The sequence below is a fragment of the Copadichromis virginalis genome, linkage group LG10 (genome assembly GCF_057382275.1).
Source record: "Copadichromis virginalis isolate Kocher_CV1m ecotype Utaka linkage group LG10, C_Virginalis_male_GT1.1, whole genome shotgun sequence".
Taxonomy (NCBI): Eukaryota; Metazoa; Chordata; class Actinopteri; order Cichliformes; family Cichlidae; genus Copadichromis; species Copadichromis virginalis.
The window spans coordinates 9,817,990-9,834,040 of NC_140627.1; the positions used below are offsets into that span (position 1 = coordinate 9,817,990).

Below are 16,051 nucleotides of genomic sequence, written 5' to 3' on the forward strand. Positions count from 1 at the left end.
TTCTCAATGGCTTACATGGCAAATCCCTTTATGAGGTACAAGGGAAGGGTTACGCCCATTGCTCTGTAAATGGATGTTGCTCTTTCCTTTCATTTCCATAACAAGCCATCAGAACTCATCTCCCACTGAAGTGGCCACAGTCCCACTGGCAATTAAAATCATGCTGGGACATGCCATGGTTGTGTGTGACTCCACTGTGGGAAACAAAAGCACCAGCAGCAGCGGTAATGACGCCAACAGTTGAGTGGTAAATCTCGAGCAATGTCGGCAGAAGCCGTCTCTTTGATTTCTCCAGGAAACCCGGAGCGGGCCTCGTTTACACGTTTCAGTTTGAGCGTTACTGCAAAATATCAAACGAGAAGATCGCATGGAACAGCATCAACTCATCTCTGTCTTCTTTACTGCCTTCTATATGCAGTGGCAGTACTGAAAAGGTGGGTGGGTTGTTGATAGTTTCTCTTTATTTTTCAGAGAATTTTCAATTTCTAAACAAGCCTGAAATTTAGTTGGGGAAAAATAGCAAATCTGAACGGCAGATTTAAAACTTTAGGGGTTTGCAATAGACTTTAAAAATCTATCAAGCATCTACACTGATAACGAGACGATTATGTAATACTATCTGTCTGATTAAACCCAAAAGGTTATTAATCAGTCCCATTTTACCTTCCCATTATTGTTGTTATTAATTAGAGCAGGATGTTTCTCCACAAAAAAAGAAAACCTCCGTTTCTTACACTTATCACATCTGCTAACTAATTTCAAGATGGAAATGTAGGCAAATATTTTTACAGTTTTACAGAAAACTATAGTAAGTGGTGATGAATACATTTGGTATTCGCATCCCTTGTTCAAAAGTAACCTCATTGCAATGCATCTAAAGTACGTAAAGGTGATAATAAAATCATTTCTGTCAAAAGGGGGCAGGGATAGCTCAGTAGGTAGAGTGTTGGCCCCATGATCGGAAGGTCGGTGGTTCAAACCCACCGAACGGCTACCCTGCGGTACCCCTGAGCAAGGTACTATCCCTACACACTGCTCCCCGGGCGCCCAATGGCTGCCCACTGCTTCACTGATTGAATGGGTTAAATGCAGAGAGGAATTTCCCCAAGGGGATCAATAAAGTATACATAAAAAGGGAAACTACACGTTGAGAATTTGCAGAGAAATCGTGGCATTCTAAGGCTACTTTTAGCAGCCTATCTAACAAAGCCATGGCTATCCCCAGCCAGGCTAAGAGGAGACGAGGCATAAATGAATGTGCATAAAGCACTTTGCATCACATCATCATTGTTTAATCCTTTCATTCTCATCTGTCAATCATCCTCAGATGCAACCTAATCCCTGAATATTTGTGGACCGGTCTATATTGATACCTTTGACATGACTTGTAAGCACAGCTTCTATTTATAATACAAAATGTTCTTTTTAAGTCATGAGATAAGCTTTAGTTGGGTGACATTATTCATTTGTAATGTGGGTGCCAGTTTGCATTTCTTTAGCCTGTTTTCTTTGATTGACAGGACCTGTGGTTATCTCCCCTCTGTGCCCTTTACCAATATTCTGGTGCAGATAGTCACAAAACCCCCCCTAAGATTACTCAAATCATACATATACATGATTCTCGAACGCTGGGTGGAAATCAGAAGGAAACAGTGCTCTGTGACTTACTCGTCATATCTGCAAAAAACTGACTCGTACAAACAAAAACAAAAAAGTCAACTGTCTTATTATGACAGCAACTTACATTTCATACAATGCTGACATTAGAAACACAAAGGTTTCACGTTTGTTCTTAAACGGGACAAATGAAGGCAAACTGATTTGTCGTACATGCTACGTCAGATATGAATCAAAATAAGGGCGTGTCCACTTTCAGGTACCCCAATAATCGTCTGTCGCTTTTCTCACTGTCTCTTGACACTTGGAACTGTCCGTGTTTGGGGGCAGTGTCAGTTATGCCTGCTGATACAAGATGTTTTTCCTGTGATCCTGTCATCCCAGTGCTAACACCTTCAGTTGTTTACAGTGAAATGTCCTCCGTGTTCACCTTCACCTCCTGCCTGTTTTCAGCATTACTCTACGTGATGTACATACTGTATAGAGTTACTATGCCGCAGCGTTCGGCAGCACGAGGTCATTGGCAGGGTTCACCTGTGAGGTCATTGCTAGCCGTGAGAAAATTAACGCTGATTGGTCTCGTCACGATTTGCTCCCCGAAGCTCGTGCCGCCGAGGCAACTGCCAAGACGAGCCTCCTTAAACAAATCCCTATTCCCAGGCAGGCACACAGCGGAGTTGGGGAAAAGGGACAAAAGAAAGTATCCGCCACAGAGAGAACTTTCTAAATGGGAAGTTCTAAATTAGACTTCTTTTAAAGGTCTTTTAAAGTACAAACCCATGCAATGTTAATCTATCTGGCTTAATCCCATTGCTTTAAGATCCTTTATAATCCACATTCAATACAGCCATTTCTCTCCTCTAACAAGCTTGCCCTATAGCCATTTTATAAATCATTGGTACAAGGTTTGTGTAGTGCCACAAATTCTGTTATGGTGTCATTACTTCACTGAGTTATGAATCACGCAAGGTAGAATGACAAATATGTTTAAGACCTGTAGAACTGCTCAAAATATTGTATTTCTGTGTGAGTCATGGCAAAAAAAAGTGGTATAATGCTCTTTTAAAAAAGATCAGCAATAACCACGACAGCAGTGGAGTTTCTGGTTCACTTAAAAACTGGAAGCATCATCAAACATCTGAGCTGTTTTACTGCACCTTGGACATTTATGAGCAGGGCTTACAGCAGACGAAGTTAAAGTGATATACTTGCCACACAAGAAAACAGAGAAACACTGGTAGTTTTTCAGCCATATGCCGATATCCTGAAGTCACCATGTGCTGTGGCTTTGAAAGTCTGCACTGCCAATTCCTTATTTGAAACCTAACCAAGTCTTTAACAATGCCTCTCTCTGATCCGGTGGAAAGGAGAAAATCTATTATCGATTTCCACCTGGTTTAGGTGGAAAAAGCCCTGATAGCGATGCTGAATAGCGCTACAGTGTGCTGTGCTATAGCCTCCACAGTAAAATCTGGGGGATGGTGTGAGAGGGCATGTCAACAAAGCCTTTGACTGTATGCCACAACACCATCTGCACATGCTGAATTTTTAATTGTCAATAGAACTGCTCAAGAACAGTAATCAAGAAGACAAAAGATAATGCGCATCATGAAGAGCCTGTACCACAGTTCCTGCGTGATTGGAGTTGGGCTTATTTTTTAAAATCACCCATTGTTTCAGTGCTAATTGTGAGAAATTCTACACGCATGCAACACAACAAAGATATTTCTTAATCACTTGTGATATTCAATCCCATTCAACTCCAGACCAACTCAACAGACTTCGAATTCAACCAGTAAATGCAATTCATCACTGTCACTGAAAAGTCACCAATCATCTCTCGCAAATTCAGTCAGGGTAATACAGGCCTGTTCACTCCAAAATATAATTCACCGTTCTGCATAATGTGCACCTTCAAAACCACATGAAAGGAAGGTCTTGATTCCACTTTCAAATAATCAGATTTCCTCCTTTCACCCAAATGTAAACGTTTCAACCAACAGCCTGCATTCTCTGCAGATATATTAGAGCCCGTCTCCTGTCAGTCATGACCCTGTCAAGTCAAGAGGCAAGTTGCCAAAGCAAGATGGTTTCACCACTTAGACTCTGATGCTTTAAACAGACAATAAAGCTTGATTTAATACTGCTGCAGACTAAAATCAGAAACCTCTGCTACAGGATTGTCATAATAAGACAGAGTTCATTTCAAAACATTTGCCACTGCAAACAGCTGTGATGAGGGATGAAATAAGCAAATCAGGATAAAAACAATGGAAAAATATTATATGGATAGAAAACAGTGGGGTAACACAGAAAATAACATAACCTTAATCATGCTGAAAATTTCCTTTAAGTCTCATGTTTTCAACTTTAATTGCTTTGGTGAAACAGCGCAGACAAGGTGAGAACAATGGGTGCAGACTATTTTTTTTTATCTCTTCGTATCTGCTGTGTGAGCACACAAAATTAGGTAAGCTAGTGACATGAGACATAATCATTTTCTTTGAGCGGGGATAGTGACCAATTTATTCTTACCTTAGGCTGGGCGCGACGGGGAAAGGCAACCTTAGGATCAATCTGAAATGAGAAAAGAATAGCAAAATTGTTGTTAAAGGATAGGCTGGTATATCTTCGGGGTGAAAAGCACCGAACAGGTGTCCACAAAGGACCCCGGGGTGAAACCGCCACACTGCCGCATTTTGACTCCTTTAGACTCATTGAGAATGTAATTACTAGTACTTCAGTGGCGGTTGTACTATAATGGGTATTTATTATATGGCTATGATGTTGGATTATTTATTTATTTATTTATTTTTAAACAGGAACCCGCAGAGAATATTTTGATCTATGAATGCGTAAATCAAGAGGAAGAACAAACCTTTCTTTTTCAAATTGCTTGAATATCTCATCAATGGCTGAGAACTTGTGAACAATGATAATAATTCATCATTTTTAAGATTTACAGAAGCTTCATAATTAACATGTACTCTTCAAACCTAGAGTCGCCTTTAAGAGCTGACAAAGTTATCACAATTACAAATTAAAGTCAATATGAATAGAACAGCAAAACAGTAAAAATAACACAGAACGAAGCCATTTCTGTAAAACGGTGGTACCGCTACATTACTGTGCCTAATCTTTGACACAGTCGGGTTAAGGATAGGGTGACGTTTCACTAAAGGGCAGACTAGGTCATGGCTCTGGGTAGCTGACAGACTACAGAGATTGGTAAGAGAACAGTGTGCCACGGTTTCCCCCTGCTATGAAAAACTGCCACACACTGAAAATGAAGGACGCCGTCCCTTCTTTGTCCTCCAGAGATCCTGAGGTCTTCGTCTTTGTCATGTTTATATCACAGCAGCTTCGCGGCAGCTTTAATCTCCATCTACGTTAAGGAGCTACTACCGGAAGTTGAAAACAATGTATAGGGAAGTGCCTGCTATGAAAGAATCATAGCCATAGAATCGATGTTGTTCAGCTAAACTACTGGCAAAGAGCACATTGATATATTTTTTAAATAAGGTTAAATCGTAGATGTATAATCTCAGTGACCAGTTCATTTGTAAACTGCAGTAAAAGAACCTGATTACTCAGTATATTAATCCCTACTGCAAAACAGCTTATCGTTTAAATTTACTGTTGGCCTATCAGCTAGCCTGGTTCCTTATAAATGATACAGGTGCACAGTTTAGTCCAGCAACTGGCTTTGTTTCCCGTCATGATTGTCACTAGGCAGACCAAAGCATTTAAAGAGAGCTGGCCAATATCACCGGCCTCATTACTCACTGTGGCAAATTATCTACAATTGATGGAGCTCAATGACACATTCTAGGCACAACACTCAGTGCACTGAGCAATGTACCATAGGAAACCACATATTAATTGCTGTAAATTACCATTTTTGTTTTTTAGGCCTAAATACTGGTGCTCCCAAATTAGCTGTCGATGCTGTATAGCAAAAACAAAGAAAGAACCCCCAGTGTTAAAATAAAGTTGGCGTGGAGACCAGCCACACCAATGTTCCGCTGGTCGTGGTCGCAGCAGAGGCCCGCTTTTATTTTAGGCAGGAATTGCTGATTGAATATGACAGGAAGAAAATGAGAGTCTGGGGCCGGTGACGCCTCCAGATATTGCCAAATAACTGGGAGGATGCGTCAGATCAGCCTGTTTCTCCATCTTGTGCTTGTTATCTCATTAGCTACATCTTCCTCATTAATTTCTCTGGTATAAAGGTATGTGGTGGGGGGGTCTCATCAACCTTGCACTTACAGTGAAGAGGAACTGTCTGAAACAGCAATGTCATCCTAAACTCTCATCGCCTGGATGCAAATTTGAATTTGAGGGGGGGAAAAAGAAAGAAAGAAAAAGAAAATCATGAAACTCTTCATGTTGTTCCATATTGTGCTACGTGTCACACTGACATATTTACAATTACTATATCAATTCTATGCATTCCTACTCTCTCTGCACAGATGGATTTATTTAAGAAAACGATATCTCATCACGCTGAGGAAAACAATGGAAAGAAAACACAAGATGAAAATTCACCATCTGCACGGATCAATTAAGCCATTGAAACTGACTACATTTTAATCTGTTTGAAGGAAAACCATGATGTGCAATGTCACTGTCATCTTCTCTGTCAGTCTCACTTATTACTGTTATCTTTCTAAATCGGGTCAAAATGAGAAATGAATTCAATAACACCTGGGCACGGTAACTCTGCTTGTAATGAATTTCATTTAAAGATTTGTCTTAGCACTTAGCCCCAGGCATAACCAATTCAAACTCAATTATTTTGTGCACCCTATTTTAGCAAAGACAACACATTATGCTCTGAATACCAAAGTCCTACACTTGGTAATGTATCTTACTTTTTAAGCTTATGCAAAATATATCAAACCTCATTTTACCACACCACATAAACTAATTGTTTTTATGTCCTGCTGAGAACTTCTATTCACTATGAAGCATTTGGTCTTGAACATGCGCATGAGAACACTTTAACACAGCATGGAAAAATCTCATGTAGTCTGTTTAAAATTATATATATATTTAAATGATTACATGCAGAGAAAAACGTTACTGCATATTGCTTAAATCTCACTCAGAGCAACGCAACCAAATTGGGCAATGAGGCCTTATTAACAAATCCTTCTGTGAAATGTAGCAGTACCTTTTTAGGTCACAAATTATGACGAATAACTCCTCTGAGGAATTTAGAACTACAAGAAGAGGAGACAAGGCAATTGTTTCCCTTTGCTTTACATATTAAAGCTTTAGGTTTTCATGTAGGAAGCGTCTTCATACCTATTGGGCAGGAGTTACCCTTTGCACTGAATGCAGCTGTATCAGAGATTATAGTGTCTCAGTTTCACCTGATACTTCCTTCCTGAAACATATTTTTTTCTTATGTAACACGCATACCATCAGGCTTGGGTTGAGTGAACTTAATGTAAGAAGTGCACCTGTTTCAGTAATTTGACTCTAGTCTGTTCTAAACTTGCATGTTTTTTTAAGCAGTAAAAAGATAAATGAATAATAGCTATTTATTAGTTTGTTTTTGCCTATGTTCTTGTTTGAGAAATGACTTTCCTTTATGATTTGTAGACAAATCTCTCTTACTGTGTCATTGCTTTCATCTTAATTTTACGACAGCTGGATGCAACAAAAATATTCGTACATTCTTTTGATTCTTGAAAGGAATTCTGGGAACAAATCATGAGATGGTAGATAAAATACGTCGAGGGTATGCAAAGAGTGTCGCTGTTGGGTAGAGGGCCAGAGCTCTGACTCAGCTCTAGCTATTTGGCTATCATACAGTAGCAACAGAACAACAACAACAACAACAAAAAAAACAACACTTCATTAACCCCCCTCTGAGAAATTTCTTTACTATGGAAAAATCACAAGCAATCTGACTTGGAGCTGAACGAACAATCTGCTTTAAACACAGTCGAATGGTCCGGGAGATATGACTACAATATTGTATTGTAATTGAAAACATGACTGTAACTGAAGGTGTAATGTGTTCAAATGTAAACTGTAATCAAAATGCAACCGTGAAAAACAACAATAATGTGCTCACCTATTTAGCAAAATCCAAATTTCTTTTTTTTTTGTATATCGAACCAGAACAAATGTACATGCGTGTCAAATATCATTCAATTCTTTCTGAGACAAAGACAATGTATTTTTTTGTTCCGGGCTTTTATTATTGCCAACAACTGTTATCTTTAGCTGTATGTAGGATGCACAGTATGAGGTACTTTTTTTTTTGCACTGATTCAATTACAGCAGCAGTACCTGTTATGTACAATTGACTGGCAAGCACTAATGTGATGTCATTTTCCATGGACCCTGCAATCAGAGTATATGTGCCTTTAGCAATGTGGGTGTCTCAGATGAATCGTAACCATCTAACCAGTGTGCACACTCGAGTTCACGAGAACCAAGAGGCTACAGTGTCGTGCTAAAGATGCACTACTGGTGACGTACCTCACGTAGCAGTAATCTCCAGTGAAACATCTTTTGAGTATGTGCTCACCTTAGAGACCTGGCATCACCCTCACAGGACCCTTTCTTCAAATTACGTTTAGATACACCTTTGTAATATGATGCAACATGATCTCACGAGGAGCAAAAGTGGATTTCCTCAAGACATCATACAAGCAGATACGTCAATGTAATAAATGAGAACAGACCAGAAGGAATCCCCCCCACCAACCCTGCCCCATCATCTTTTTATCTTCCGCAGCCGTTTACTTAAGGGTCTCCGAGGGCTGCTTCTGCATGTGACTGTGGGAGATCAGGGCAGAGAAACAGCACATATCTTAAGTTCACATCTTACAAAAGGATTTCATATATTAATGCAGCTCCTGGGTAAACTCTCTTCCTCTCTCTTAAGACATATCTACGCTAGCATGATGATGTGGTGTTTAAGCTAAAAGGAAAAGCCTTATCAAAGCTTGCAGCTTCTCTCAATAAGTGTGTGAGCAGGTCCACAGGTGTGCGTGTGTGATAGCAATAGAATAGACAAGAAATTACAACATAAATGTTTCATATCTGTGCTGTCAATCTCTGCTGACTTTCGCCGTGGAATAACACCACGAAAAGGCAGTTTGTTATGATCCTCAAATCAGTAATGAGAATTTTACCGTCATGCTCAACAAGCAAATTGGCTATATATTTTTTTTTAATATATTTTTTTTACCTCTTAGAAATATGCAACAGCGTTACGAACATTAGCCACGTTTGCTGGTAGTAGCATAAAAATAACACTACCGCTTTGACAAACCTCTGATGACCTGTAGGAGCGGACAGGAGACAGAAACAGATACAGAAAGAACTAATAACGCCTTCAGCCATAATTAACCGCGGAAGATGGAGCACCTGCTATACTTAAACAAGAGCGAGTCAGTTTAGCTCACTGATTTGACTTTACTTCCTAACCCTATCTGATGAATGAAGCTCAGATTTGTCTGGAACAGCTGCTCTTCCCTGTCCTTTCTCCTCATTTGCTCTTGGGCTGTTTTTTGTTTTTTTTGGCTTCTCCTAAACCTCAAGCATAGGTTGACCTAAGGGGGACTTTATAAAGGCTGGATTTACCCAAGACAAAAAAAATTAAAAATAGATTCCGGGGGTGGGGGGGTGACTACATATATCATTGGGTTTTACTGGTTGAAGTGAATTAAGCTCAGAAACCCCAAACATGGTATCACACCATCAAATCTTACATTAAAAAAAATAAACCCATATATGCCTTTGTAACAACTTCACATAAGAATAAAAGATTTATATCGCTCAAATCAATATACTGTTATGTCTGAGATAAAAATTGATGATGTCCTTCTTCATACAGGCCTGACTTGAAACATCTTCAGCAACAGATGCTCTGAGTTGTACATTTATAAACTGAACAAAGCATCATGAAAAATGGTAAATATGTTCTGAATTACCAGCATGTGTGTTTTGAAGCCCCCAGGCTTTGCTTCCCCATATGTCTCATTCACATTCATTCTAGGCTAGAGTGTTTTCATAACCGGACAAAAAGTAGAGCACACAGTCAAAAGAAAACATTAATACCAAATAAAGAAGCATATGAAACCAGCGTTGGTGTGCCTGTCTTCTTTAAGTTGGGAGTAAAACTGATTCTATAGCACTCCTGATCTCAACACTAGGGAAATTTTATGTTTAAATCCAAGTGGGGTTTGCAGTTGATCTAAAAGTACATCAGACTAAATAAAATACCATCTGCGTTTGTGTTTGTGACACTGATGTAATACTGAAAAAATATTAGATTTAAAATAACAGAGCTAAAAACATCCATATGATTTTGGCTTTACACTTTCACTACACAGCTAATACGACCTAACTTCCTGTCATTGCACCTTCAGCCATTCTGACTTTTTTCCAAGGTTACCGAGGACAGACAAACCACTAAGGATTCGTTCAGGCACTGCAAACGAGGGAGACCTGTATCAACCCAACATCTGCAAACACATCAAGACCATCCATATTTGCTGGACCGGTTCATTTTTCCCCCATTGCCACTGAGCAACTTTCTCAGAGATATGATAGATCCTAATGCAATGCGATCTTGATAGTGTGAATGTTAAGATATACAACAGCACCGCAGATACAGCGCAGTGACTAATGGTGAGAAAGACGATACAGACAGCCGCCTTAGGTTTGTAATCTTCTACTGCACACTGACGGGTAAACAACAGCACGTTAGCAGCTGGGAAATATAAATGTCTGCATGCATTTGAGTCAGCAGAATCGTTGGTTTGTCAATTATGCCGTCAAACACTCAGCCAGTGATAAAAATGTCCAGCAAGAAAACACAAACAAAACAACAATCTGCTACACTTTATTTTACTAAAGCTATTGATTACCTCCATTATTACAGGATTTTCAGTATCATCCATATTTTCAGATTTATGGGTGCGATGAAAAACTACAACGCCACCAGCAACAAGAGGCGAGTATGCAAAACAAAACTGGCTTCTTTTTTTTTTTAATATAGTCGGGGTCCCTAAATGATTATCTTATGCTCTTACAGCCCGGCGGATTAAGAGTTAAGACATCGACCATGCAATCACAAAACTGCCTGATCGAGTCTGGCCAGGTCTATCGCCTCATTTCCTGTCAGCTGTCTATTGTATACTATCTAACAATCAAGGGGGAAAAAAACATCACCAAAATTACTAAAATAATTCACTTCCAAAGCATAATGATTTCACACAGGCCACTATTCAGGCTTAATGATGATTCAATGTCAGACTTTAAAATGTCACCATTCAGTTCTCGTGCATTTCAAATCTCAATTATAAGTGTGCCAAATGTGATCTAAAGCCTACAATACGTGTGACATAATACCACTGTTTGTGTGCATATCTGTAGCCAAAGAACAAAGTGTATCCATAACTTGCTATACAGACATGCAACAGATAACAAGATTTAGTGTTGCTGCACGACAGTTATTATACTTTAGCAGAGCAAGAGAAAATACTATTTAACTCAATTATTATACATAAGAGGTCCCACATTGTTTTAATAATGGGATTAAATTCTGCCTACAAATAGTCTAAATATTACAATCTAAAAAAAAAAAGAAAAGAAAAAAAAAAGAACCAACCGATTTTTCTTGTGGGCAAAAAAAGGAGCTTTTTTGCAATCAAGAAATCAGCTGTAACACAAGTGGTTTGAGACTGCAATTTTAACAGGTCATTAATGTAATCCCATGAATATTGTAACATATGTTAGCGGTATTAAAAATACACAAGAAATTAAACTGTTTCCTGCTGGCACTGCTCTCAAAGTGCCTTTGGGCAAGGCAATTAAAGCAACAACTGCTCTATTTATCAGACATCAGTAATAGACTGCTGCAGCACAGGCCAACTCTCAGGTGTAAGCATATATATTTACGTGCTCTCCTCCGTTATTCATACCCCCCATGACCTTTGCTGTAAATATATATGCTGTCAAGCTGTCACAAAGCTGCTCATTCAAAATGTCAGACTTGAAGTTATCAAACTGCTCTAGATTCTGCATCAAAGTATGTTTATATCTCCAACCCTTCAAGCAGCCCCCGTAAAGTGCTTCTAAGTATTCCCCTCTGAAGAGGTTCTGCAAGTTTTGCAATGTCATCGGCCTGACTTAACGGTCATTTTAATGCTAAAAAACCTTGCCCTTGCTCTATAGTTGCTACGTCACAACATAACCCCACCGAGTGTCCTTGTCTCCCTCATTTGCATAACACAGTAACAGAGCTGATAGCAGTGAAGACATAACATATAAACACTAAGCACGAGGTGAATGAGAGATTACCGGAAACGTAAAAAAAAAAAAAAAGCATAACACAAAATATCTAATAGGCTGAAGAAAAAAAAAAAAAAAAAAAAAATCACACGCACTAAAAAATTTTAAGTACAAGTGTGTGTTATGTGCCTTTTTTGATGAAGGCAAATTGCTTATTTTTAGACTAACAGAAAAACGAACACCCCCCCCATAAACCCTTCTGAAGAATCAAACCTCCACCGATGAGCTGAAAACTGTCCAAAAAAGCTCCCCAAAAATAATGACAATAATAATGATTATAAAAAGAATATTCAAAATAATAATAATAATAGCAATAATATGAGCAGCCACATTATTACAAACCTCGCAGCTTAGAAAAAATTGGAAGGAATATAAAGTAAGGTCTGCCACCCAACAAACAGCAGGTTTCTCAGCTCTGTGCCAATCACACTCAAGCTCAGGAATGAGCAGTGAATTCTTACATTTACATTACTTGCCTTATCCTACGCAGACTTGTAGATTGCACATTATTATACACTGCTACCTGAAGTATAATCTATTTATCTTCCAAAATCCTTAAAAAAATATTTCCTCCCAGTGTAAAGTTGGCTTCAGCCGAGGGAGCGCGCACAGTACATTTCCTCGATATGCACCATTCCATTACTGTAACTATTGCTGGCATATCTGGATTCGATAAAATATAATTGCAGCTGAACCATATCTAATCCAGCGCATCGTATAATCTTTAATTATTCCTCTGGTGACGAATTTCAACAAATTTCAGAATGCTTGGCAGTCATTAAACCTAAGTGCATGAGTGTATGTATATGTGCACTGGATTAATGACCTTACTTAAGTAAATCAGACAACTCTTTAAAAACTACACATGCACTCTTAAAGTATTTGACACGATACTCCTGACTGATTGTTACCTCACTAATGCATTTATGTATTCTGATTATCATACATTACAGTAATTAGTTTGAATATACTGGCAGCTTAAAAATGTATTAATTTATATTTAATTTGTTTAATCTCTAATATAGGGCTCAAACCTTTCAGACTCAAAGTATCTGCTAATCGGGCACGATATGATACAATATCTGCTGGATCAAACAGCAGCAAGGCAGCAGTCCTGAGACAGCACGCCCTTGTGTGTCCACATGAGATATAGGCACACTGCCACATGTGGCTGCAGCAAAGAAGGGGGCGTGTCTGGCCCCATTCAGCCAGAGAAGTAAAAGTGAACACATGTAATATTCACCCCAGAGTTGTGTTTTATTTTATTGCCAGGCTCTCTGTGGAAGAGACCAGCACACATTTAGCCACTGTGCGTGACCTTGATCGACACAGCCTGTCAACCTAAGAAGTGTCCCCCCCCTCGCCTACCGCACCACCCACAAGGCCCTACTTAGGCAGTAAAAAGTCTCAGTTGGCAGAGCAGCATAAACACAAAACGTGAAATGAACTCTGGTGTAAGAACAAATGAAATCAACTCACCGTCTTTGAGTCTAATTCGTGGTGTTGTTGAGCTAAGACTTTATCTACACTGGCAGCATCTGTAAATGTAACAAACCCAAATCCTCTGCAAAACAAAGACACAGAGAGGACAAGAACAGACGTGTTAGTAATAATTTAACATTGCATACATATTAAAAAATTACACCCCCACCCCTTGCAAATATAAATTTAACATGCAACTTGCAAATAATAAACCTGCATTAACAGTGTGAACAACAATCCCTATGAGCCACAACAACATTTCTCTGCAAATATACATTTCTAATCCAGATTATGACCAGTCCTGTGGCAGATTTTGGGAAAAGCAAAAACACAAAAAACAAAAACAAAACTGAGGACAGTGCTCATCATTATTTGCTACGTTACAATATGAGGCGACTAGACACACACAGCAAAAAAAAAAAACTGTGGTGCAGTCACAAAGTCAATGTCAAATTGCATTCGGCCGCAGCTTTACAGCAGTGAGCATTTAAGCTTATCTGGCTTGCTGTGAAACCACACGCAGGCGCGCGCGCACGGGGACACACACACACGTACACACACAGACATACGCGCGCGAGAACACGAACACATGGGCGCGCGGGCACACAAAACACACATACACGCTGGATTAAACACTGAGCACGGTCAAAGTAAAGCGATATCGCTATGTGCACTGGAAAGGGAAAAGTAAGAAAAGCCCTGTATTTACCTTGAACGTTTTGTCGTGGGGTCTCTCATCACCATACATTCTCTTATTTCTCCGAATTTACTAAAATAGTCTCTAAGGCTGTCTGTGAATAGAGAGAAGAAGAAAAAATATATGTCGGGTCATTTTGACAGAAACATATGGACATGCTGTTGTCACTGTATTTCAAAAATACCCCGCGATGCGCATAGGGGTCGAATAGAGGACTTCAGATGGACGGAGATCAAAAATAACATCGTGCGCACACACTACTGAGATATCCCATACAGTACACTACTGCACAGTGCACATTCGCACATACACCGCCGCCAGCAGCTACAGCGAGCACTCAGTCACAGCGACAGAGGGGGGAAAAAGAAAAAAAAACAACAAGAAATGCTGGTTACGGTGTAAAAGAGAATAACAGTCTCACCTGGTGAGGTTTGCCAGCTGAGGCCACCGATAAACATTTTACTGTAAGGGGAAAACACAACAGAAGTGAGTCCAGATGTCAGTTCGGCCATTTTGACGACTAACTACTTCTAAAAGCGACCTTAAAGGATAAAGGAAGACTATGAAAACACATTCGCGCTTAGTAATTACACTCTGGCTACATAAAAGGGGCAGGCCACTCTTTGCTACGGAGCGGAGGTCTTTTAAAACTGCATCTGGAAACAGACCCGTGCCCGGTTTAAGTGCGTACTGTTGGGAGGGGGGTGCGGGAGGGGGGACGAATCCAGCACGGCAGTCGAAGTCCTCTCCAAGATGTTGTAACATGAAAAAAAATCGTACCTAAGGATTAAATTTAGAAATATATCCTTACCCCGGGTCATGTTGTGAATCATTTAGGCTTCCGGATGTGGCTTGACTCCCGTCTCCTTCCATATCTATTCCAAACTATAGGCTGGGACTACAGTAACAGTGACAGACACGCACAGATACGGCAGGAGATATGCAAAGCCCCGCTATGAGAATATTACTGAGCCGGGAATGAAAGCGTCACACGTGGGATCAGCTCAGCCCCCTGCTCCCTCCTCCCTCTCTCAGCATGCTCTACCTTGGCCCACAGGGGGCGGAGCCTGGCTCTGTCACCTAACCAATCCAATTGACGTCAATTCAGGCAATCTGCAAACCAATCCTCCGATTTGTCATTTAATTAAGCAATAAGCCACTAGAGGTGAAAGTGGCTTATTGCTCTTCTACGCCAGTGGACACATAGCATGAGAAATGTTATTTTTAATTAATACTGTTTACAAATTGTTTTACCACTGAAAGGTAAGGCTTGCAAAAGCAAAAGCGACATGCAGACATTATTTTTTTGTTCTTATTAATTACAACCGTTTGTTATTCTTCCGCCGTGTAATCTAGTGCGCTAGAAAGACGTAAAAAAGTGGGACAGTCACTATTTTAATAATAAAACATAACATATGGTCGCGACTTTTAAGTGTCTACTGAGAAATAAGCAGGGTTTAATTCGACAGGGAGCAGCAAAGAGTGTGGTCTAAGTGTAAAATAAGTATTGTGCAGGTGCACGGGGGCATCATTTTTTTCGAAGTGAAGAATATTTGAGCGCCAATAACTGAATAATATAAGTATAATAAATGTTACCGGTGGCCAGATTCGTCTTTGCAAGATGATTTGTTATACATTATTACTACTAAGATGTCAATATAGTTATTTTTAGTTGATGCATTAAAATTATTGACGTCTTTGCAAATGGACCCTTCAGACATGATCCATGCAATCCTGCTGTACAAGCAAACAAGCAAGGTTGTGCTCACATGTTATAATGTTTTAAAAAAATGCTCAAACGAGGCTCAGAATAGGCAAAAAAAATCTGAATTTAAAACGTGTTTCCAGGAGGGCTTAAAGAAAGTTATTTAAACATGTTCCAGAGGCTCTTCCTCTTCTCTGAGGAAGAGCCTCTGTAGCTGATGGTGGGGT

The 16,051-nt window shown here is 39.6% G+C and overlaps 1 protein-coding gene across 11 annotated transcripts in view; it reads right to left on the minus strand.

Moving 5' to 3' along the window:
- Window positions 1-15,149, minus strand: part of msi2b (musashi RNA-binding protein 2b) — a 279,768-nt gene extending 264,619 nt beyond the window's left edge. For 6 of the 11 annotated variants that reach the window (XM_085469730.1, XM_085469728.1, XM_085469727.1 and 3 more), the window contains exons 1-5: window positions 14,931-15,149; window positions 14,541-14,581; window positions 14,132-14,213; window positions 13,420-13,504; window positions 4,153-4,194 (exon numbers count right to left, since the gene is read on the minus strand). In XM_085469730.1, coding sequence (XP_085325856.1) covers window positions 4,153-4,194; window positions 13,420-13,504; window positions 14,132-14,213; window positions 14,541-14,581; window positions 14,931-14,992 — 312 coding nt within the window. In that variant the 5' untranslated portion in view covers window positions 14,993-15,149. The remainder of the gene's footprint in view (window positions 1-4,152; window positions 4,195-13,419; window positions 13,505-14,131; window positions 14,214-14,540; window positions 14,582-14,930) is intronic. The other 5 variants (XM_085469733.1, XM_085469731.1, XM_085469729.1 and 2 more) reach the window with 2 other exon arrangements.
- Between the last annotated feature and the right edge of the window lie 902 nt (window positions 15,150-16,051).